This window comes from Carassius carassius, chromosome 24 (assembly GCF_963082965.1).
Source record: "Carassius carassius chromosome 24, fCarCar2.1, whole genome shotgun sequence".
NCBI lineage: Eukaryota > Metazoa > Chordata > Actinopteri > Cypriniformes > Cyprinidae > Carassius > Carassius carassius.
The window spans coordinates 25,705,718-25,732,532 of NC_081778.1; the positions used below are offsets into that span (position 1 = coordinate 25,705,718).

The window sequence follows — 26,815 nt, forward strand, 5'->3', positions numbered from 1 at the left end:
GCTCACTACATTCAACAAATCACATGCTCTGTCATATCTCATACTAGAAGGCTATTGGCTCGAGGTTGAGTAATTCTTTGACAGTATGAAATGGTTGTTACCCGGTTCACTGAGCTGCGCATGCGCAGCTTATAGCACCGCGCTGCTGTGGAGGGAGGAACTTCAGTGAACGAGAAATATGAGTGAACGAGAAAGGATTGCGTGAACGAGAACGATTCGTTCAGCTAAAAGATTCGTTCAAAAAGAACGATTCGTTCACGAACGACACATCACTAGCTGTTTAGCTTTGGTGCTCATTCAGTCTGCATGAGTTTGAGTCTCGCTTGCATCATGTGTTCTATTACTCTCCCATCATTTCTAGCCATCTCTATTCTGAAGCTTTCAATCAAAAGTGGCAAAAAGGCAGAAGCCTTCCAGAGAAAAGGAAATCAGTTATTGTCTGCTAATTAAACAATTCCTGCCTTTCTTCTTTTTGTCTTTTGCTCTCTCTCAACCCTGCCTTCTATCAGTCTTATGACTGTAATCTGTCCATTCAGCCCCCCTCTTCTTTCACCGACTGGCTTCTGTAAACCATCTCCTCCTCTCCCCCGCCCCCTCTTCTACTATGGATAAATCCCTCCCTCCCTCCTGCTTCCCCTCCTTCCCTCTAAATCCCAGGGTTGGCCGGTGCGTAGTCAGGCTCTGCTCTTTATTAAAGGGTGAGTGATGTGCACACACACATTATCTCCTTGCTGCACGTCCAGATAGCCTTCATTTCCCTAAAGGGTACTCCAGTCGCCAAACAATTAGTACTTCCTGGAGAGCCCTCGAAAATGGGTTTCGAATGGTTGCCTCCTCTCTCCTCCAACCACTCTTCCTCCCTCTGTCCGTCCTCTCTCTCTCTCTCTCTCTCATTACTTCTCCTCTGCTGTTGTTCGCAGAGAGAGACTGACCTCTATCAGGTCAGCTTTCTTGCGCTGCCTGCTGAGTATGTGGAGTTAACCCCTGCCTCCATCACTGTGATTATGCTTGGGCTGTGGAAATGTACATGTGTGCAAACACTTCATGTGCATGCATTTAAAATATTCCTTGTTTTCACATATTGATGCATTACTGCATGTGATATGGGTCAATGACTTATAAAGAGTGATTGCTTCATCCATGGTAAAGTATTATTAATATATTTTTTGAATAATCTAGTTTAAAACTGAAGTTTTTAGAAATGTGCTTCTTGTATTCATATTGGTTTCACATGGTTTGACAGCAAAAACATCAAATAAAAGAGAGGAAGAAATAAAGAAAGAAATTGACTTTATGAAAGTTCTAAATGTTGTGGTGTTATCATAATGTAAAAAGATATTTTATTTTCCTCCAAGGAATTTTTTTAGGGCTCAATTATAGGCCTGTACATTTTGGGGGGAGCCACATCACATGACTGACTTATTTCTACAATATGAACTCACTTGGTTTTATCATAAAAACATCTTATCTAAATTATTTTTAGACTTCACAAACACAACCATGACTTTGATTTGTTTTTGTTTAAATATTAATAAACAGTGAAGCAGTTTTGCTAGAATATTGTTTTGTTTTGTTTTTCAAAACAAGCAAAAGAAAAATGTGCTAAACTTCTAAAATGTTATCATTTTAATGAGGCTTTTTTCCCCCTTCATAATGACATTAGTTGTATCACCCTGACATTTCTGGCTTTTTGTAAAATATATCAAAGTAAATTATAAAATGTAAATGCATTTTTAATGTATTTTTTTTAAAACATTAATGGATTGAACAATGGAAAGAGCATGATGTCATTGACCAATATGCCATGATTTTTGCCACTATTTTCCACAGATGTGAAAGAAAGGTCACATAGCTTTTCCATAACAATCTGGATTGTTCCGCAGACAGCATTCACAGTAAACACACATGCACTTGGCCTCGCTCTTGACGGTAGTGATCGATAGTACACGCCATGACCCTGCCATCACAGGGACCAGAGCAGGACACGGCGAGCATTGCTCTCCTTCCCTCAACTCAACCCCCAGGGCCCCTTGGGGCGAGGGAAAGAATGTCGGCTATTTAGGGAGAGGGTTTGAGATCCCCTGCATCCGGACAGCGGAGGCCTGAAGAAGCCCTAAAGATTACACTAAACACTCTGCCTTGCACACACACTCAGCGTACGTAAACACATGACTCTATCTGACCCATAAATATATTACCACATGCATTAGCCCATTAGGCTCTCAAGAAGATCTATATGTTAGAGTTACTGCAGCAAAGGTAGGAGGGAGACTTCTTGTGAAAAGAAAGAGGGAGTGAGCAAGCTTTAAGCCTTCTGTGCAAGTGGGCATTGAGTGCTCTCTGTCATTAAAGCTCAAAGTCGATAACATGCACCATTATAACCTCTTTGAATTGCAGAATTTGGTATGAAATAAATGGATGGTCTTCTTCTACAGCTTTCTTTTGTGCTGGAGACATAGAAAGCGATCATTTTTGATGAAATTATAAAAGTTTGCCTTCGCAGGCATGACATTGAGCCTGTCATTGGCTTGTGACTCAAACAAAGGACACTTGAAGGAAGTGAGCATGTCAATAATCAGTGTCATACATCATGAAAGTGTCATGTCAGTATCATCCATCATAGGCCTTTTCCCAGAAACAATGCCTCCTTTTACTGTCTAATTATCCTGTAAATATTGAATCTTATCAAATCTTTTTTTCTGAAATAACACTGTTTAAGAGTAAATTCAGGGAGAGGCAACATCACTTTCCCCTCTCTTTTAGTCTCATTAGATCCTAAATCATGGCATGAATGTATAGGAGTACCTGCAAGAAAGAGGCTAAAAGTCATGTGATGAGGCAATGCCTCTTTAGTACTATTGGCTGTGAATGGGATAAATCCCTCCTGTTATGTTCGCAACTGCTCCATTAATTGGCCTGAATGGGTCAAACTGGTCGAAATAGAAGGACTAATTGACCCTTCACTCCACAACTGTTGGCCATTTTCTCAGACAAGCTTTTGCTCTTTTTTTCATGTATGTTTATGGAGAGGCTATGTGTTTGGATAACATTTTTATGGGCACTATCCAAATCTACAACACCACATTGTCACTGGGTCTCTTATAATAGTTACACAAGGTACCCAGAGATGTTTTTTTTTTTTTTTTTTTAATCTTTAATTAATCTTTAGAAGTGCTTGGATTTGGCCATCATTCCCAAATGAGTTTATAACATCAGCAAGACCAACTAAATTTGCTCTCAAGTAAATTAATGTTTCTTCTATGCAGTTTTTAATCAGGTTACAGCGTAATTTAAAAAGATTCTTTAGAGATCAAAGGCAGATAAAATACTTTTGCTTTGCCATAATTCTGTATGCCCCATGTAAGAATAATATCAAATGAGAACATTTACTGAATCTCGAGTTAAATCCTTTTGGAAATAATTTTGTAAAGTTTGTCTGAGTTAGCAATAGTAACCAAGGGGAGCAGAGAAAGGGTCAGTGTTGATATGGCCATATTTGGTCACAGCCAGAATGTTTAGAAAAAAAAAGAAACAAAGAAATTCTGCAAGTGTGATGGTTTTAGCAAGCACTCCATTTGGTTAAATTAAAGTTGAACTTTGCTATTTCCTATACCAGTTTGAGTCATCTGAAAAGTTGAAATGCTGTGGCTCTCTGGTGCTTTTTAGAATTTTGTTCTGTTTGTTTTCGCATCACCTGACACAACAACAAATCAACCAATAGCATGTGTTTGGGGGCGGGATTAGCCATTTAATGGCAGACATATTGAGTGTTAGGGAAACCTGTTTGAAAACATGCATTATTTTTGAAGATAAGCTATTTAAAATGAATAATGATGTTCACTTCCCTCCCAGATACTTTTTTACTCACATCTTTCATGTTTGATCCTTTGAGAAACTACAAAGCGGAATGGACCACACACAGACTACATACAGGTACCAGAGCACCGGTCTTTACCTTTTATAATTCTTTCTGTCAGCAGGAATGTAAGGACAAATAAGCTGACTTTAATTTAGAAGAAACACGCTGCTCCAGACACCTAACCACACTCCAGCTTGTTAACGTCAGGCCCACGCACCATTAATGTCATGAACGAGTTACACAAACATTCGGCCAGAGAGCACTAACAACACCAGCCTCACCAGCCTCTTTCACGACAGCACAGCAAGCAAAGGTTCACACTCAGTTTGCAATCAAACTTATCCGCCTACGCAACATATGACAATCTGCGCCTCATCCCGCACAGAATCAGCTCACATCTGTGGCTCCGCTGTGATGACACTAAAGGATTATTCACCACAATTGTTCGACCTCTCGAGTATTTGCAACGCATGACTAACCACCATCACCACCTCCTTGTTATGCAGATACATGCTAATTTCTCCTCAATGTATTCAAAATGGACCCCACCTCTTTCTTCACTGAGGTCAAGTTTTATTTAAGTTGGCATATACAGTATTGAAAAAGCGAATGCAGAGGGGCTTAGGTTTTAATTGTCCTTTTTTGTGTCTTGTTTTTTCCCAGAGAGGTGAAAAACTTCAAATAAAGTTTGCATGGATTTAATCGCAACTGGAATTGAGACCAAATTCTGAGTTAATTTGTATACTACATTAGCAGATGTCTCTCTATTTAAATACTTCTTCCTTCATGACCTGCAAAATCCCCGGCCCCTCAGGGGCAAGCACATCACATTCAAATACGAGGAAACAATCAGAGTGTGCTTATTTGCATATGAACGGGAGATGGAAGCCTGCAAATCCGCGGCAGCCCATTTTAATCTGAGAATGACTTCCTCTTGTATTGTTACGAGAAACAGTCTGATAGCATTCTCTCCTCTCGTCTTCCAATCTTCCTGCTGAAATTAACATCCGAATTTGTTGCTCGCTTCAGACCAGACCGCTCGGAGAGCCGTGCAGGCAGTAGCAGTCCACCAACCTCTGTTGCCCTAGCAACAAAGTGGAGGACATGGTGAGGTCCTATCAATCAATTAGAAATGTCTCTGTTCACTAGAAGCATTGAGCCACTGGGTCATGATTTCTCCACAGTCTGTCAAATTAATTACGGCCCTTGCCAGAGCGGTATCGCTGTTCAAAAATGTTATTTTTAAAGTCTGTCACCTCAGTCAGCAGGTTATTTTTTTGCAGTGTATTTTTGTAGACCAATATTCTACATAGCCTATTTACCAATACAATTAAACTCCCGTTAAGAAACAATGCATTAGTGTTCAAATTAAAACTTGAGGAAAATTTGAGGAAGTAAGTTAGTCTGTACACAATTAATTTAGCTCGAGAAGAGCTCACTTCCTTTGCCTTCGTTAAAATTCCTTCGTCAGGTTTGTTTTTGCAGCAGGGCTTCCAAGGACTCCGGACTCGACCCATTCCTGTCTCCAAACTCCTCTTTTTTTTACATTCCCAGAATCTGTCTGAGGACCAGGCACTGTTAATTAACATCACATGACAGCTGGGTGGGTTTGGGGGTCACATCCATGTAACAGTGATTTAATGGAGGGAAGCTAAATGAAATAATTTCTTTATTCAGCACTGAGAGTGGCGTGCACATGGTGAAGTATCAGACTAAAGGTTCTGCTCCTGGAAATTTCCACTGGATGGGATTCATTCATCAAAGCAAACAAATATTTTGGATTTCTTGGTCTTTCTCTACAGTTGCTGTACCAGAGCGTGCGTGCACACACACACACAAACACACACACACACACACACACACACACACACATAGATAATAAAGAGTCTTACATGCCGCATGTCCTTGCGCCTCCCTCCACATTGAGTCATCAGCTCTGAACTCCATTAATCACACATCATCAAATGTTATCACATCATGTTAGTAAGTGTGTGTATGTGTGTTTGCGTCTTTGTGTGGTCTCCAAATTCCATCTATATGTTGAGGCCCCCATATAGCCTTGAATTTCCATGCTCTTTCAGACGTAAATACATAAATAAATGATAAAAAAAGCACAGATCCATGTCTCAATGTCACGCTCTCTGGGTGTTACAGAAACCTCAGCTAAGCTCAATACTGACATTGAGATGGAGAGAGATAGCTAGTCTGTGGACAGAGTATTATATTTCCTCAAATGGTCACTGAATACGAGTGACATTGAAGCAGCCATTAATCAATTTTCATACCTAGTCCTTTATCAGTCCACTAAACGCTGGAGCCTGATTTGATCGATAACAGAGGAAGAGGGGAACAAAACAGATGCTGGCCGTGCAGATGATGATCAAGACATACTCTGTGCTAGTAATGATTTAAAAGCCATATCAAATTACCATGAAACCTTTTTTCCCCTTCCTTATATTGAAGGGGATGAGAGATCCTTTATGCTAGACGGTATACAACCATTTTCTGTTGAAATTCGATGCACCAAATATGGACAGTGTGTCATTTTTCTCAATGCCAAAATTCCAGCTTAAAATGCAAAGAAAAAATAAGCAATTACTTTTAATTGCTTATAGTGCAATATTTGCATGTTACAGTAAATATATATGTACATTTAATGCATTAATATGTATTTAATTTAATTTAAATATGTATTTAAATTAAATGTAAAAATACATTTTTATTAAATATACACATTCATATTTTATATACATTTAATTAAAAAGAAAATCTATTTTTAAAAATTAAATGTATATAAATATGAATATTTATTAACAAATGCTACTTGTAAAAGAAATTCCTAATACATGGCTTTCAAACATCCATCATTTCAAAAAGATGTTTTTTGCACAGTTGGTGTAGTTACAGCATTTACCAGCAGAGGCTTACATGGTCAGGCTAACCAGCCAAATCTTGACCCCACTGGTTTGAGCATCCCGACCAGCCTGACACTCGTTGGGATGACCATTGGCAGTGTTTTGAAAACAGTCATTATTTTTGCTATATTTGTAATTACATTTGATGATTTCAGATTTGAAAGATGGCTACATTATAGTCCAGCATCATAGATGTGTGCATGTCCTGCAGCTGTGTGACACATGTAGTGTTGTGTGGGCGTGTGGGCGCTGTTTGGTGGAGCTGACGGGAGATCCACAAGGGTGCTTCTGTGTCAGAGCACACACTCAAGAATGTGGCTGTGGTCCATGCGTAGGACATGAGCAAGCTAAGATGATCTGTTAGCCCATGTGTAGTCCACACATTGAACACATGTACAACGGATGCATAATATAAAGTGAACAGGATGTCACGTTAGAATATATAATTTAGGCTTTTATTAGATTGCAGAATAAAAATTATTAGCTGCACCTCCACCTTCCTGTCTTTATCTAATATGTTGTCTTAACTCAAGATAACCTGATTTATATGGCACCCTACATACTTGTTGTGTGTCTAAGAGATTTTATAAACAATGCATACTTAGAGTCTTAAAGCTATAGTGCATCCAAAAATGACATTCTGTAAGCTTATTTTTTTATAATTCCAAACTCTTTCATTCTTTCTTGCTTGCTCGTTCTCCTTCTCTAAAATAGAAAAAAATGCATCATAAAATTGGTCTGTATGATTTCTGAAGTACATTTTAAGTCTTCTGTATATGTCAAGTACAGTATCTTACGTTAATTCTCTGTGACATGCTGATTTCATTTTTCTCTGAAAGTCCGCTCAAGCATTTTGTGTTATTTTGCTTTAAATCTTTAAATTAATCAGTTGATACGGTTCGCAGAATTCTTCTGAATGATTCAATTGATTCTCTAATGCCCCGATTCAGTGAATTTGTTGCAACAGTTAAGAGCATACTGGAGAATATCCCTTGAGATCATGACTTAATTTTCATCATACAAAACTATCATATCCCTTTAAGGCTTGTAATATAGTGCAGAGGTTGTATGGACCACCTTTATGATATGTTCTATGTATCGTCTTTGAAGTTTCACAGCTCCAATTTACCTTCATTCTATTGGAAATCATAGCCAGGAAAATTATTTTGTGTTCCACAGAAGAAAGAAAGCCATGCAAGTTTGAGTAAATAATGACAGAATTTTTTTTTTTTTTAACTTTTCCTTGACCGCTTGTGTTTTTTCAATCTATGAACACAGTCTGAGGTGGGATGGACAGTATTCTCTCTGTCTTTTAATTCCATGTTGTTTGTCCACCCACTCAATCTAATTATCTGTTGAGATATTTGTGTGTGCCGGACATAGTGTGATCATTCATTACAAATAATCAGGGTTGAGTCTCGGTGTAATGTCAGTGTGGCCTGTCTGCTTTAAACGCTTGATGGAAAAGTGTGAGAGTGAAGGGAATAGAATGACACACAAAAAAGAAAAATCAAATTATTTGTGCATAATAACAATCGTGCGGTATACGCAGGCAATTGCCAGCACATACTAACCTGGCCCTCGCTGTCTCTCCTACTGTCTAAGTGCCAATTGTGGTACAGGCGTCTTGAGCTAGGCGTCTTTCTGCTAGACCCATTAGAAGTTGTGCCGTGCATGATAGTGCTGTTTAGTCGAACATTGCACCATAAGAGCTCGAGTGCACCAGCTCGCAGTACACACATACACACACACACTTACGTGCGTGCGTGCGCTGATCAGGTTACCAAAGTAGATGGCATGCTGTTCTCTTGCAACATCATTAAAGCAAGGGTGGGGATTTTCCTACAGCTCTGCGTGTCTAGCACAATGCAGTCGTATCACTGTCCTCTTCTGGAATGCAGCGGTGTTACCTAAGAAAGGCCTGTGTGCATCGAGAAGGCAAGATGGAGATAGGGAGGGATGCATAAATGATTCGGAATGGTGACCGAGTGAAAGAAAGAGGGATAAAGGACCCAAAAAGAACATGAGGGGGGTAGAGAGAGAGTACATCAGAGGCAGGCCCCTGTGAAGTACCTCTTGTTATTAATAATTGATTCTTTCAAAAGACTGTGCAGATTAATTGGTGGTAAGGGGTGATCCTGGCACACACACACCTCTGGGAGTCTCTCTGCAGCTGGTTTCCAGTAACGCAGTCTCAACATGAGGTCGAGAGAGCGGCGCTCCACTCAAGAGAGAGAGAGAGAGAATGAATTTGAAATTTAAACCTACCTAGAATAACTTGAGCTGTGTCTGCAGTCTGCAAGGAATTCACTCCAAAGCACTGGTAAGTATACACCTTTGCATGTCAGACAGTTCTCATACTGTTGTACCTGAACCAGAGGCCACAACCCGCACCATTTGCTTTGATGACTGCATTTAATTTTATAAACCATAAAATCTGGATTAGTTCATAGAACCACACAGCAAAATTTTATTCTTAATACACTTTTTTCAGTTAAAATATCTTAAAAATACTTTAAATAAAATGAATATACTTGATAGGCAACGCTGCATAAGATATAAAGGGCCCTATCATACACCTGGCGCAATGCGACGCAAGGCGCAGCGCAAGTGTGTTTGCTAGTTTCAGTCCGACGCCACATGCATTTGCACCCATAGGCGTGCTGGTCTAAAAAAGAGGTGTGTTCAGGCGCATTGCTGGCGCATTGCTGTTTTAAGGAGCTGAAAATAGACTGCGCCATAGACCAACTCAAACCTGGTATAAAGTCTAAAGTCAATGGCACAATATTTTTTTGTTATTTAAAGAGCGCGTTGGTAGAAATTGCGCCTCTGGGTGGGTTCACAGTGTGCCTTGACTTTGCTTATTACACACAGGGATGCGCATCACACAAATATACCAAATATTAAAAAAAAAAAGATTACAGTTTAAAAGAATATTATTGTGTAGGCCACATAAATATAAAAATGTAATCATGGACAGTCATTGTGTGTATTAGAATTAGGCTACCTATTTGCAATTCAGCCTAATATTACTCATAATAATGAATGAAATTCTACTTCACCCAACGCCTTCTTCATCTCGGGAAGCTTAGGTGGATTCCTGCTTGTCCCTTAGATGATCACACGAGCAGATCGGTTTCTTCGCTTGAGAAGCGTTCAGCTTTTTCACCAACAAATTCCGCAATGTAAATAGCGATCCGCCATGGCGCGAGTGCATCTCGCTCTTAAAGTTAATGGGAGAAGACATTGATTGGTTTCTTGAACGTTACGCCCCTTACTTATTAATAGAATAGGGACAACCCATTCCAAAAATGCACCTTGGTGAACAGACCATTTTTCGGTCGTTAAAATAGCAAAAGTGGATTTGGACACACCCTGAGTGCACGTGTGCCGTGTGCTTTACACTTTAGGTTTTGATCATTAAAATAGGGCCCAAAGTCTTGCTTTCCAAGAGTGTATCTTCAAATTATACATCTTTAGTGTATTTTGTCTTACTTCACTGAGTGGGGTTTAAATTATAAACAAGAACAAACAAAAAAAAATAATTCAATACACCAAGACAAATAGTGATATAAAAAAATTATATAGACTGCTGGTGTTTTTTTATTTTTTTTATTTTTATAGGATTTTGGGGCCTAACAGAACTAACTAATGAACTAATCACAGCATGAAGATTCTTCAAGCATTCTTCACATTTGGACAACAATAGCACAGGTTTTGGAACAAAATGGGTTTTCATTTTTAGGTGACCTGTTTCTTTAAAACTGGAATTTTTTATGCGATAATTATTCTCATTCAAATTTGATACAAAAAGCTGTAGCCCCACAAAATCTGAAATCTGTTCAGTACAGTGTGCCGTCCATGATCTGACCTTCTCCACGTATTAGATTAATTCCTAAGTCAATGTTCAACACAAACCAGTGCTACAGTGGAAACAGTGAGGTATTACTATTTACAACAGACACCCACAGTATACTCAAAAAGGAACACACTCTTGACAAAGTCCAGAACCAATTTGACCAGATAACATCTGTGGGGACCAGAGGAAGCTTTTCCTTTTGTGCAAAAACCAGATCTGCCGCCTGTGAGAACTCTCTGCTTTGAAGATTCTCTGTCCTATTACACTAAAACCCGCTCTGGAGCCTAGATTTGCCTCAAGTAACACAGTTTCTTTTCTATAATAAACAGAAGCACCGCGTCCTCCATTAGGACCTTTAATAAAATTATCTGGAAAAAAAAAACGATTCTTTGGCATAGTTGAAATAAAACTGACTTGCTTGAAAAGCTAAAAGGCAGTTGAAAAAAAAAGATTGGCAGTTTGTGCTACGAGATGACAGAATATCAAGCCGGTATGACAAAGAATCAAGTCAAACAGCGCATCAGTGCGGTTTGAAAAGTTTAAAACCTAACTGAAAGCTGTATGAAATCTGAAGTGTGGGCCAGAACAGACCTAACTGCTGTAATTTGTGTGCGAACAGCAACTTTGGTGGCTATGAAAGGACATAATCAATATTGAAGATACAGACATGGAAATACTCTCTCTCTCTCTCTCTGTGTGTGTGTGTGTGTGTGTGTGTTTGCTTATCTTTTCATCTCTGCTCTAGCTCTCATGTGCCTTTGTGTTGTCGGCCATGATAATCTGTAGATCTGGATTTGCCCACCCTGCTGAATTATGCAAACCCAGCTCAGTTCAAGTTTGAGGAGTTTAGGGGACAAACTGTGCTAGCAGTGGGAGATAGACAGCTTGTGGCCTTCCTTTTAAAGTAAAGAGTAGAGCTTATGTTATATCCCTCTGTTTTATTCTTTCTTTGATAAATCTGTCACTGTCTACCTGTCTGTCTGCCTATATATTTTTCTTCTCTGTCTTTATGTCTGTTTGTCTATAACATGGTTTTCTTGACGAATACCATGGATTGTATACTGTGATATTCTTTGAAGTTTAATGCAGTAGTACACTTTTAGAAAAATGGTACAAAAGCTGTCACTGGGTGGTATATACACTTTAGGTACTAATATGTACCTAAAAATATGGACTCTTTAGGTACAAAGGTGTGCCTTTTGAAAATGGTATTTCTGGTATGTTATACAGGCAATCCTGGCAACAGCTGGGATACTGTGTTTTAAAGGAAAAGTTCACCTTTAAGTGAAATCTGTCATTTATTCAACATTAAATTCGTCATGAAGACATACGGTACAGTAGCTTGATGTAATGAATACACCAAATTTGAGCCATTATTGAAGCCAGTATGATGTTAACCATTGGAGCCGGATCATTGAGTTGGTGAGTTGAACTTGACAACCAGATCAGTCCGTTTCACACACAAATCATTCAGACCAGGTTAGTGAACTGGCTCAACTGATTTGAATCCAGAAAGAACCCAGTCAAACGAATGATTCTTGATCTTTTTTTTTTTAAATCTGAATGACTTGATCAGTTTCACCATGTCTTTGTGAATCTTTTTTTATTTTTTTTTTATTTGAATCAATTTGCCTATTTGCAATTTACCTATATTTCAGTATTACCCTCACACAAAGGTGTCATATAGATTGTATTTATTGATGCTTATTATCAGTATCAAACTTGGCAGCTCATGTACTCGTTCACTTTGACCCAGGCAGGATATTTAGAAATTCAACTTTTCAGTTCCACTACAGAAAGAAAGTCGTTCAGGTTTAGAATGACACAAAGGTGAATAAATGTCAGAATTAAAAATTTTTAGTGAACTATCACTTTAAATTTTGATATTGTACATATGTCTCCATTATCAGACCTGTTCATTCCTGTTCTGTGTAATGCCAAGGTTGAGCTGCAGTCACTGGTCTTCTGTGAATTCCTCCAGCAGACCATCTGCAGTGCACGATGGTTTGAGAGTGTTGTTCATCTGGGAGGAGAGGCCAGTAAGTGAGCAGGCCATTAAGCTCTGTGTGTGTGTGTGTGTGTGTGTGTGTGTGTGTGTGTGTGTGTGTGTGTGTGTGTGTGTGTGTGTGTGTGTGTGAGTGTGTGTGTGTGTGTGTGTGCGTGAGAGAGAGAGAGAGAGAGAGATATGAGATACTGCTCTTAGACAGTGATAGGCTCATTAGTAGGCCTAGGATGTACTGCATTCAAGTGTGTGTGTGTGTGTGTGTGTGTGTGTGTGTGTGTGTGTGTGTGTGTGTGTGTTTTCATGCACATTTGCAGTCTAATTAGCATTGGAGAGTTAAAGTGACTGTGAACCAAGACTTTCTCCGACCTCTCATTGTGGCCTGCCTGCCGGCGTCCGCAAGTTCAAATCAAACCCCACAAACACACAGTCATTCAAAGAGACACACAAACACCAACACACCCAGTCATAGAGAGAAAGACATCCCTTCATGAATGTCAATACACTCTCTAAATGGCTTGTACGGGTATCCTTGTTTTCTTTAAACAAATGTTGGTCATTAAGGCCTGAGTGAGATGATTAGTGTGAAGTTGGTGTGTGGTGCAAAGATACACACGTCCTCTTATGGAATGTGTCCGCACTGCCATTAGAACGCCGTCCCTGACATGCCCCGTGTCCTCTCTCCTCTTCCACCTATTTGTCAAACCATCCCTCTGTTTCTTGCAAAAATAATGACACCCCAATCAGAGACTGTGACTATTGTGTGTCTAACCATTTTTTTTTTTAGAAGAGCAAGATGGTTTTTTGACAGAAAAGGAAGCTGATGGAAGTCAGCCAGACTGTAGCGGAATACAGATGCGAGTGTCGGAAAGTCTAAAAGACATTTTAAAGTTTAACATCCTCCCCCAAAAGGCCCTTCTGCTTTCTGGTTTACGCAGTGTGAGATGGAAGCGCTTTTGCTTCTATAAAAGACTTGTTTATTTTGTGCCTTGCACCACTTTAGCCAGCTAAATGCATCTCATCCTGACGACCAGCATTGGGAAATACAATCTCGGTGCAGAGGGAAAAGTCTGGGCCAGCATTTCAAATAAAGGCATTCTAGCACAAAAGGACAGGAAGGGTAAAACCCTGGGACACTGGGTAGTGTAGACCTTTCGGGGCCCACTGTTTTCGAAAGAGAATTATGAAGAGATACACATGCACAGATAAAGCGATTCACACGCACACTTTAGTTGAGGGTGAGACCTGGCTGCAGCCGAGCGGTGCACAAAGGAGCTTAATCATTCATAAAACAGGAGAGGCTAATCAAATATGCAACACATGAATGCAGCGAACAGCAAAGTGCTCTGGTGCTGCCTAAACTTTTAAAAAGACACATCGAATCACCCACACATAACTATTATGTGTGTGTGTGTGTGTAGGCCGATTAGTTTGCTAGGGCTGAAAGGATGAGGTCACATTGTTTGTATCATCTCTAGGGCGGATCCTGACAGGACTGCATCCTCTACTTCCTGTCTTCTCCACTTCTTTATGCATTTGTCTTGTTCGATCTTTGGCCTTCTTTTCGTGCCTTTTTGCTACTTTACTAAAAGGGACAGTGAGAGAGGAGATAGGAAATGACAAGGAGAAAAGGGAGGGCAGTACAGGAAGTAACAATCACAAATGAGATTTCTAATAACATCTCCATTGTTTTCCTGGCAATGCAATTAAATAGACATCAAAAGGAGACTTCCTTCTCAGATGTTTCTCTTGAGAAAAGACTGCAATCTTTTAGCGCTCTCCTCTGGAGTTTTAGAAGAGATCTCAAATATGTTTCAAACTGGACTCAAGGATTAATAATTCTGCAATCAAATGTCAGAGATTAGTTTAGGGTCTTTAAATTGTCCTGAAATTGTTTTATAATTTTATTCAGGAAGTATTTCAGGCAACAAAGCAATGGTGTACTTAACTACAGTTTACTTATTTAAAATTGTTTGCTACTTTTGAGGTGGTATATTGCTAAGGTTAGGACAGGTTTTGTGGTATGGTTAGGTTTAAATGTGGGCTAAGGGTTCTTCTTCTTTCTACAGAAGTTAATTACAGCTGTAATTGCATGCAGGTATTTTTTTAAATATAAGTACAATGTAAAAACATGTACACAAAAAGTGCATTGTCTCAAATGATCAATTAAAATGTTAGTAGGCCTACATATTAGTTAAATACACCTAATGTAAAATGGGACGATACTAATAATAATAAAATAAAATTTTACCAACCACAAATCATTGGTGTAGCACTATGCTCTCTAGATTTTTTTCTCTTACAGAATTTTAGGAGAAATATCCTAAAGTTGAAACTTCAATGACAGATATCTGAGAAATTTCCTAAATCTTGAAAAAGCAATAATATTTTCCTTTAGGACAGTATCAGGACATAATATAAGACTCAAACTTCAGTTGCCCAGAGCTTGTGCATTAACCCCTAAGCCATAGCTCTGACCTCTCTGCCCTCCTGTCTCTCATTATAGTTCTCACAGAAGTTTGAGGGAGCATTAGAAGTTGCAATCAAGGGTGTTGTTGTGTGACAGATAGTTCAGCTAATAAGTCCAGGCTTGGTTTCTCCACCACCTAGCACCTCTAGCATACATGCACTCAAGTGAACTGAACCATCAAAAACAGAGGCTCCTGCCTTCAATTAAGCTTACCATGACTAACAAGCACAGCTGTTCACCGAACCCACCACAGACCAGCTGAGGATATATTAATCACGTACCAACAATTGGATAAATAAGCAAATAGGGTAATCATCACCAGTTTTACGAGAGACTTCACCTCAGGTGGACATTTGGATTTTTGAATTTAAATAGTTTGTGAATTAAATTGCATTCAGAATTGAATTGAGATTGTGTTTCAAATTCCATTTCAGACAAATAGGATGCAGAATTGCAATTTGATATTAAAATAAAAAAAATTTTTAAAAATTTTTAATGATATAAAAAAAAATTAACTGACATTTAAACAAAGCCTTGTCTAAAACTCAAAGGTTTTACACATTTTATAAGTATTAGACAGCTATCCATAATTAAATTTTTGCAGTGTATACATTTCTAAAAATCCTTGAAACAATACTGCTTAAAATATATTACAACATAGTTAAAATGTATGTTTTCATATAATGAATTTTTAATTCAAGTGTATTTTGTCTCAATGAATTGTCAGATTTTTTTTTTACGTGTTTAAATATTTAATGTTTCATGTTTAATATTTACATTTATACAGTTTCAATGATTCTAAAATATTTTTTTTACTTGAAAACAAGTCAATTAATTATAACATATTCATTAAGTTCAGCATATAAATTAAGGAGAAATAAGATCAAATGTGAAAAAAAAGGATTTTTGTATTGTATATGCTACTTTTAAGCACTTCATTTCCCAAAATGCAAATAATTGTTTGTTTCTCTGAATTGAGATTTAATGAATTCCACTTCCTGTAATTCTACTTCAACTTCCTGTAAGGTATGGCCAATTTAATTCAAATTCACCCTCTTAATTTGAAAAAGCACAGATTCATAAATTCAGAATTTTGCACAACCCCAGTATACATTAAAGCTTTGATTCACCTTGGCATTCAGTAGTAAGCCTATGATCTCAGTGGTCACATTTAGCATGATGGGAAGTCTGGAAAAAGGTACGTCACATGTTTGAGTGTCATTACTAGCTCTGTATTTAGCCTTGAGCCTAGGGATATGTTTGGACAAGTCTTTGAGTGTCTGCTGCACAAATTATCCTGATAAAGGCACATGGGGCGAGCAAATTAATTCAACCGAAACCCAACAAAAGCACTGTTTACATAAACTAATCCCAGGCAGCGTGCTAGCCGCCATGCCAACCCTGAGCAGTCTTCGTGGGCTGGGGAAACCTTTATTGAATTATCACCCGCTCCCTGGGCACTTCCGAGACCCCAAAGTGTCTTTATCCAACTGGGGAAGTGAAGGGAGGAACGGGTCCTTTCAGATGGCATCTTTACTGTCTTTAGTGGTTTTAAATTGAGGCTAAAACAAATGGCCTTTCCCAGAGCAGTCTTTAATGTACGTTTCTGGGACCTAATTTTCAGCCAGACTGTGGAGAATTGGATACAGTTATGGTGGGTTAGAATCGCTGTAGGTGTATCTTATTATAGGAAGCTCTTTTGACACTCAAACGGTGTGTGTGTAGTCCTCGCGTGCACTTTTCATGACACGGAAAAAGTTGGTGTGATGAGGGCGTGAGGGTGGGGTCCATGTAATGAGAAGCACATTCTCAAGGATTTATGAGACTTCATGACGCCTACTCTGTCCTTGGTTGCTTTCAGGAGGGAATGTTTTTCAATGAGTCTCTAGATGAAAACACATGGGGGGGGGGGGCCAGAAAAGATGACAGGAGCGGCTAAACAGCACTACACTGTGAAGGAAGGGCAGGTTGCCACCAACATCCCTCATCTTTTTCTCGAAATCAAGTGGTTATTGTTTGTGACTGCACAAGCTGTTTCTCTCCGCTCTCTGTGTGAATTCATAGCAAAAGCAGCTTTCTTAACCGCAAATTACAATTCGAAGCTCAACCACCAGTTTTATATACATGCACATGCATGCACGACCACTGGTGATGACATCATACGTCATCCTTTACATCCAGATGATTGATCCGTTCCAAAATCCCAAATCAAACACATCCCTGCTCCCCAAGAAAACACAATCTCCTTCCAGAATCCACACCATATTACAGATGAACACTCAAGCCTTTAACTACAATCTTGTTTTTCTTTTATCTCAAAGATACAACGAGGCAAATCCCAGAAGCGACAGCACCAATGAGGAACTGGATCGGACGCCGACGTTAAAACACTGAAGAGTCCCCGTGTTGCCGCAGCCTTCCACAGCTTGGGCTCGTTCCTCCTCGCCCTTTTATCCCTGAACACAGGCTTTACCGAGCACTTACACCAGTGGCCTAAAAGCAAGCTGTGTGTAAAAAAGAAATAACAGGGCCCTTAAAAGGGGAGAATCCATCAGGCTTGGGTTGTTACAAAGTGGTCCTCTATTAAAAATGCAGCAGGGCCATTACCTCAGGACCGGTGCCTTACTCCTCTGGCTTTCTCAAGCCCACAGAAACCAACTAGCTGACTCAGATCGCCCCATTACAGCCTGGACCACACATGAGTGCAAGTCATGGATGAATACTGGAAGTGCTTGCAGTTAGTTTCAGATAACGGTGAAAGTGACACACATGCAAAAGACTTTTTATGACAGTATTGCACCTCGTAGTGTAGTTTATGAATCTATCTCTATCCCACTATAAAAAATATTTTGTTCTAGTTACTTAAAGGGATACTCCATCCAAAAATGAAAATTCTGCCTCATGTCATTTTAAACCTGCATGATGTTATTTTAAGGAACACAGAATAATATATATTGAAAATTCTCAATGAACGTCAATGGGGACCAGTGTGGTTCTGAACACAACTGACTTTCATTGTATGCTATTGTACAGCTGAAGCCTTTTCGAAATCTTCTTTTGTGAGAATGAGTAAATGATGACATTTTTTTTATCCCTTTAAAATGTGCCAACAGTTCTTGAACATTGCCGTAACTTAATTTCATTACTTTCTATTCACTTGAATCTTACATAAAGTGGAAGTTATGTTAATCCTTTTGTGTTAGAACTACATTAATAATTTCTGCATTAAATGAAACGAGTCTCTTATTTATTTTTCTTTCTCCCATATGTTAGTCCCTACATTTTGTAAAATGCATTTAGCATGTGAACATGCCCTATGCTGGCTTCTTTTTAACAATCTTTTTTTTTTTCGTTAATTTTTTTTTTCAGGTGAAATAAAATTAATGTGATCTCATTGAATTAAGTTTCATTTGCCCAGTTGTTATACTTGCAGCTGTTAGACAGCAATTTTAGACTTCAGTTAGGTTCTCAAAATCTAAATAATTTTTTTAAATCCTTATCCACTGATCAAAACTGACTAGAAAGGTAATGGAAAAGGGGAATTAATTGGCTGAAAGAGTCCTACATAAAACATGATAACTCCATTAATGTGTCTGGAGCTATGAATGAAAAGTGTTTTTCCTTATAGTTTGGCGCGCTACTACAGAATGAAAATGAATTGCGTTCTTTTGTTTGTACATTGATGTCTCTCACCAGACCAAATTTTACTGCTATAACTATAATTTGTATCAGAGCTATTGTTCAAGTACTCAACTCAAAAGCATGTGGGTGACAAAGAAAGTTTATTTTTGTACATTCTCATATTGCTTTTGTGTGACTAGATGCGCATGAGAGTTATTACTCTCTGATGCAAGATGTGAAAATCTAGAAAATATTGAACTACTACTACAAACAGCTCTTTTGTGCACTTTATATTCTTTTCTTTTCATGTTCGTGACTAATGCAGAGCATTTCACCACTGAAACGAGGACAATCTTGGGCATAAAATTCTATCCACCTATGAGGGTATGCCTGCCAAGTATGTTCCTCTTTTCAGAGTGAACCCCACCCCTCTGAACAGATGGCTGGAGAGAATGCCCAGGACACAGTAGGAGAGGGAGAGAGAAAGAGAGGAAAAGGGAGGGAAGATGAGAGAAAGACAGGGAGAAAAAAAGAAAAACCTTGCTGGACTAAAAATATTAATATAGTGAATATTAGACCACATATGATCTAGTTTAACATGCTTTCCAACAAAATTAGGTCATGTGACACTATTTTTGTTATCAAAACTTACTGACATTCAACATTAAATAGAAACCTCAGAGTGAAAAGACTTTCACAACCTCATAAAATGCAGATTATCTAAATAGATAGATAGGACAGACTGTAAGAGTTTCTTCAAACATGAAAAGATTTGTGTAAGGCCCTATGATTTCATTGATGTGGAAAATGTGGACGGAATTGGGGAATCCAGTCATAAAAATAGAATTTACCATATAATGTGGAACGTCAGAATTTGGCAAAATTTGGATGAATAAATCAAATAATAATACTGTAGATTTTATTAAAACTTTATTTACTTCAGCCCGTTGAGTCCCAATGAATTGCATTATATTGAGAATGGAAATGGTATGGAACGGTTTCCTCAAAAACCTTAATTTCTTTGTGACTGAAGAAAGAAAGACATGAACATTTTGGAGGTTGGGGTGGGGGGTTAATTGGACAATATTATTGTTAAAAAATGTATTTTTAAAATGTTATGAAATACATTTTTTAGACATAGATTAAGATTATTAAAATTTCATTGAACCATTAAAACAGAATCCAGAAAAAAAAAAAAAAAAGAAAGGTTGGGGGAAACAAAAAGGTTGGGGAAATTTTTTTAACTGAATTTATAGGGCCCTATTTGTGGCTCAGATACACACTCCGATGATAACAGAAAAATTACATACTGAAAAGAATAATTTAGCACTCTAGGCAGATCTGACATCCCCAACTTGATGGTTACAGGCAGACACTTACAGCAAGAATTTTACAGTGCAGGCTTTTCCGAAGGAAGTGTTTACATGTATAATTCACACACGCATACAAAGCCTGCACTCTTGTAAGTTCATGTTTCTGCGAATGTCATTATGGATCACTTCCAACAGGAACTCTGAAGAGAAACTCAAATAGCAAAAAAAAATGCATTAGAGTAAAAACAACCCAGATATTAGATTTTTTTGAAACAGTATTATAGCCTAACAACAATAATGTTATTACAAGTAATGTTATTGTGCTCTCACAGGGAAACGCTGACCAGGGCAAGTTGGGCTTTATCTTCCAGCGATATCTGATGGACTGAATTAACCACACTTTTTAAAATAACAACCAGACAATTATTCAAAATTATAAGCATATTTTTGGTTTAATTTACTTGATTTGTTGCAGTCTGTAATTTGTGTGTGAAACTGAGTGTGCTTCTGGATTTTAATCTATCCTTACACCTGTTTAATGACAGTATTGGTAATGAATACAGAAAATCTAATTGCTGTTGATACCTGAAAATTGCTTGTCCATTAACAAGTTTAATTATTCAGATGAAGGTTGTTTGGAGGAGGGGAGATGAGAGCATTTTCACCAGTGTGGTAAAAATAAAATAGGTGCCGCTAGAGGAAAATGAAGCATCAGTCTGGTAATTATCCACAAGCGGAGTAAATATCACAACGTAATAATCCTAAATGACATTGAGAGCAGCAGAAATATAATGAGCCACATATATGCACCATTCCCATAATGCAGCAGGAATGTTGATGACAAGCCGCGTGTCACCTCACTGCAGGGCAGTTAGCGTGCACTCCCACTGAGAGGAGAGGTTTAAACGGCCGACTGGATGTTATTTGTGCTGTACATAAAGCTGACCCCACAGAGTGTAACCGAACACCACACACACATTTGCTCGCATACGCAATCTCATGGCTCAGGATTTGAGTGCTCGCTCTGGTTCTCTTCCCCTTTCCCTTCTTTTGAAACATCAGTGCACACACACCATAAAGCTCTGACTTCTAGCCACTGATTGAATGGAAGCCGGGGCCCCACTGGCCTCTGTTGACATAATACTAGGAGGGAATTACTTCCCTTAAAATTTATTTTATATCCCACTGGTGTATGACTGCTGTCAAGGATTCCTGGGCTCACACACTCACATTTATACATCCACCAATATTCAGTTAAAACCTGCAAGGGGAAAGGGAAGGGGTGGTGTAATATTAGTAGAGTAGATATCAGCATGAGGGGAATACAGCTACATTGTGACATTGTGAATCCATTGACTTGGGATGTGTGCCATTTGGGATTAAATTGAGTTGACAATGTTTTTATTATTATTACTATTATTATTATTATTCCAATGCAATTCTTGTATTTGAATTAGGGTAGGGATGAAGAATTGCAATTCGAATTTGACTGTAAGGAAGTAGAATAAAAATTAATTGAATAATTTTTTTAACTGGAAAAGCAAAATTTGTCTAGACAAGGTTTGTAGGCCTTAACAGAAAAGACAAAGTTAGACAGACAGACAGACATATCAGGAAGAAAAGTATACATTTAATTACCATTTTCAGTCTGCTCACTTTGTATATTAAATAAATTTTGCTGTAATGACTGATTGCCTAATTTCATGTTCAGTGATATATATTACCCACATTATAGAACAATGGATGAATTTCCAACCACATTTCATTTTCTTTTGAACCTCCTGCAATGAAAGTAAGTAATTTACATGTCATTGATACCAGGGTCTTTATAATAATTTAACCAAAGATTTTAGTATTAACTGCTTACTGCCGCATCATAACTTCCCCTGCTTAACATTTGCCTCTCATTGAGCACAGAGCGTTATTAGGGCAGAGAGGGAGAGAGAGTGAGGGCAGTGATTGTGTGTCAGTCACCCCTCTTCCCCTTCATGATTGATTTCCCCCAGAGGAATGCCTCCACTCAGAGTGCACGCTAGAATCAAGATTAATAACAAACCATTTACATCCTCAATCACGCACACACACACACACACACACACACACGCAATCGCACTCACACTGACCCGTGCTCGCATGAGGTCCCCATCCTTCACAGACGAGACCCTGTAATATCTGAAATCTGAAACGCCATCCCTGTGCCAAAAAACCTCCTCCGTCTCCTTTAATAATCTACAAATCAATAATTATTCCCAGACTGGCCCATTTGACCATTACCCATGATGCTCCAGTTTTCGTCATAGTGCTCCACTTCAATGAGGACCACCAACATACTTTGCACATTTCTGAACCTTTTGAATATGCATGCATCTTTGACAGGCCCTATTTAACAAGATGAGTTATTGTTGTGAGGACTTTTGGTTGCGACGAATGAGAAGGACAAAGACATGATGCTCTGGACATGCCCACACATCCCTTGGAGACACTCTGAGAAACTCATTAGACAGCGGAAGTGGGTAAGATCCAATTTGACGTGACCTTGAAGGCAGCTACAAGGAGTGGGGACTGTGTGTCTGTGTATGTGTATTGCTAGTGTCATGTATAGACTAGCGATGAAGGTCGTCAATCAAGTTATTTCTACAAGCTCCTCTGATATTTATGGTACCCGGGAAGTGACATGTGCGATTCACTTAGTATGTCGTCCCCTCAACATAGCATCTCAAGGCCACGACATAAGGATGTCATTACCTCGACAAAATGATCTCGACATATTATCACATTCCGGCGAGTTATTATGTCATGGCCAAGAGATATTAATTTGTGGAAATGTAATATTAACTAGTGGAAACATAATATTATGTTGTGGCCCGAAGATCATTTTGTTGAGGTAACAACATCCTTATGGCGTGGCCTCAAGATGCTATGTTCAGCGGACTACATCCATTTCTCGTGACTATGACTTTTTATGTTGAGGTAACAACATATTTTTCTCATGGCCACAAGTTTAATGCGTAAACAAACCTGTGTGACTATAGCAACCTGGAATTATCAGAGATGGATAAAATAATTTTATTAACATTAAACATTTAATTTAATATTTGTAGATATCCTTATTAGTATTAGTATTATTATTACATTAACTTATTAGAGCTATATTTTTAAATTTATTGTTATATATGCTTATTTCTTCTTTCAATTTGTGTATCGCTTTACCAGTTAACGTTTTGTATAATTATGCTAGTATTTGCGAGCCTACCATATATTTATCAAATAAACTCCTGACAATTATGCCAATAAAGTTATGACTTTATGACTATATTACTGCCCATGTGTGATGATAAATGAGCGTGTTGTGTTTCATATACAAATTAAACTACGTGAATGATAAATTCCTCAACCAAACACTATAGCATTAATAATTATGGTCTATTAATAAGCCGAAATAAAATGAAATATACGTTACATTTTAACTGCATTCCAGCTAAAATTCCAGTCAGCATAATCAAAGCTTTATTGGCATATCGAGCATTTACAATAGGCTATTATTTACAAAAGTATTACGTATGTTAAGTTAAGAGATCGAAATGAAGGGAAAAATGAATATAAATGAGTATTAAAACCTAACAAATAATAATAGGCTAATAATAATAATAATAATAATATACAAATATTACAGGAAAAAGACAATCAGAAAATGGACTTACAAGACTGTAGGATGGATAAAAAAGTTTTCTTGTAGGCCTATTTTATATTATGCACTTTATGCAACATTTATTCATGATAAACTTCTTTTAAATGCTGACTATCGCAAGTAATAAAGTCCGGTAGCCAAGGCCTATGGTAAATATAATAATTTAATCATTTCTATAATAATTAATATAATAATTTCTTTATTCAAAATAAAATATTAATGAATCCATCTCTGATCATCCCAGGTTGCTATGGTCACGCAGGTTTGTTTACGCATTTTACTCGTGGCCTCAAGAAAAATATGTTGTTTCCTTAACATAAGAAGTCGTGGTCACGAAATGGATGTCATTCCCCAACGTAGCATCCCGAGGCCATGACATAAGGTTGTCGTTACCTCGACAAAATGATCTTGTAGCCACGACATATCACATTCCCAAAAGTTATTATATCATGGCCACAACAAAACTAAGTGAACCGAACATGGCATCTCCTGTGCACCGTAGATATTGGCCAAGCGCTTACTAAATTCTGGTAGTGTAACACTGGTAAGAAGGAGGGAAAGAGAGAGGTCGTAAACACTTGCTAATGGAGAGTGACTTGGCCACTGCTGTTTATCATGTGTCTTTTGGGAACGCTTGCATATTTGGCTAATGTTGAGCAAGCAACTCCTCCAAAAGAATTTCCATAATTTTTCTTCCCTCACATTCATCTTTTGCACTTTGTAATTTACCCACCCCAAGTTGATCAGGAAAATGAATCTTCACAACCTTTGTTCTGACAGCCATTGTTTTTGATCTGATCCAAAAATATCCCTCTCTCCACTTTCATTCACTCAAACATGTTAAACAATTGCCGGCCTATTATGGGGTGCGCCACATAAAAACATTCATAAATCACACAGGGAGGCTGAGATCACCAGTGCCCCCGATAGCATCTCAGCACTATCGATCAGCCCATGGTAATCAATTCTCCACATCCGGGTGGTGTATAGGCTTAGAGAGATGGATGCAATCATTCAAGTCCCTATACCACAGACTACACAGCTGGGAGGACAGAATCTTGGGATCATGAGTTTGCGTGCGATAGTGTATGCATGCGTTCTTGATAAACAGGCACTCTTGCACCTCCAGAGAGCAGCCCATGTCAAATATCGGTCATGTGGTTTGTGTGTCAGAAATCTGTCAGAACTGTGCAAATCCAAGTAAGCGTGTGAGGCAGACAATCAGTACATCACAACACCAGATAACCAAGGTACCTTACCTTAGTCTGAAGGTAGTGAGGGTAATAGTAAGTGTACTGGGGGTACATTGGTTGCTGTTCCAAGCGTTTGCCCATGTAGCTGGAATCCTTCTGACTGTGGCTGGATACAGAGACTCGCGTGTGGGATCCAACAACTCAAAAAGCCTCCGCTCGTGATTCCGCAGCTAGAGGCAAGATCCGTGTAAGGGATGGACCAGAGGAATGATGGAGAGAGAGAATGAGATGATATGGCACACGGGCAAGTGTATGTGTGCCGTGCCTCTCCGCTTCACACTGTCTTCAGGAGCAGGGGAGGAGGAGGTGATGAAAGGAGAGTAGAGGTACGAGGATGGGATAGCAGCGAAGGTGTAAGAGAAGAAAGAAGCAGCAGCTGCACAGGAGAGAGGAGAGAAGGAAGGAAGGAGCTGAGGGAAGAGGAGGGAGCACTTTGGCAATCACTTCTCTGGAAAACCGGCTTCTAGTCTCCTGCTCATGCCCTGACTTTGACTCTCTCTCTTTCAATCTATCTTGCTCCTTCTTCTCTCTCTCTCTATCTCTCTCTCTCTCTCTCTGACTGTCGGTGTAGCTATTGTTGCCAGAGGAGCTTGTCAGATATCCCAGTCGCACACTTTGTTCCCGTCTGGCGGATGCACAAAGCGGCAATGTAGACAGTCGTCAGATTTGGATCTCTGCACAAACAGCTGATGAGACTCAAACCCTCTGCAGGAAGGACCAGACGTCAGTGGTGAGGTTACGAGGCTCACAGGAAACGGCACAAACTCCAGGCAGACTGCAGTATCCGAAAAGTCCTGGTGCAGCAACGATGTTTTTCCTCTGTGATGTTCTTTCCTTTATTACCCGCCTCCCTCGCCTGCCTGCTTTGTTGCGCGCGAGAGTGTGTGTGCGAGAGTGAGTGTGAGTGTGTGTGGCTGTGTGAGAGTGTGTGAGTGTGTGTGTGCGTTGCCGGCTGCTCCACACTGTGAGGAAGATTGAAGGGATCAGCTCGGGCAGCACCGTGTTTCTCCTCCTCCTCAGCCTGGTGGGTGGGGCTAAGGGCTGGCTGCACCACTCCCAGCCAGGGGAGTGTCTTAAGCAGCCTATCTCTGTCCTCATGGGAGAGCTTCTGCCCACTGCATGGCTTCAATAGAAGCTGAAGGGGACAACTTACTCCTACTCTTACACTCTGGGGGAGAAGACTGAGGACAACTCAGCAAGGAGCCGAGGCCCCCTACTGGTCAACTGAAGACTGTACCCCAGCTGATCTCCTTTTTTTCTGAAGATTTTCTCTTCTCTTTTTATCCTGTGAGTGTATTTTTTTACTTCACTTTCTTTAATAAATAAAACATGAATGACTGTAAGATGTTTTTTGCTCATGCCCGACACATGCTGGTAGCTTTGCATTGGCTGATACACTGACATACTGACATACTGACACACTGACATGCATACTACGTAAGTGCAGTGCAGAAATGGCTATGAATTCGATTATTCCATAAGGCTAAAGCACTGTGGCTTATTCAAAATTCATTAATTAATTAATTAATTCATGAAAGTAAAATGCTGTGCTGGGAAAGAGTACGGTTTCATAACAGATGCTTTTATCCCCCATAACCTCTGCAACAATATGTGACCCTGGACCACAAAACCAGTCATAAGGGTAAATTTCTTAAAATTTAGAATTATACAGCAGCTGAAAGATGAATAAATAAGCTTTGCATTGATGTATGGCTTGTTTGGATAGGACAATATTTGGCCTATTTGAAAATCTGGAATCTGAGGGTACAAAAAAAAAATCTAAATACTGCGAAAATCACCTTTAAAGTTGTACAAACTTAGCCATGCATATTACT

General features: G+C 39.0%; 1 protein-coding gene across 1 annotated transcript in view; it reads right to left on the bottom strand.

The window, feature by feature from the left end:
• Positions 1-25,986, bottom strand: part of LOC132103286 (RNA-binding motif, single-stranded-interacting protein 3) — a 130,831-nt gene extending 104,845 nt beyond the window's left edge. The window contains exon 1 of the mRNA XM_059508260.1: positions 24,987-25,986. Within this exon, the coding sequence (XP_059364243.1) occupies positions 24,987-25,061 (75 nt within the window). The 5' untranslated portion in view covers positions 25,062-25,986. The remainder of the gene's footprint in view (positions 1-24,986) is intronic.
• Between the last annotated feature and the right edge of the window lie 829 nt (positions 25,987-26,815).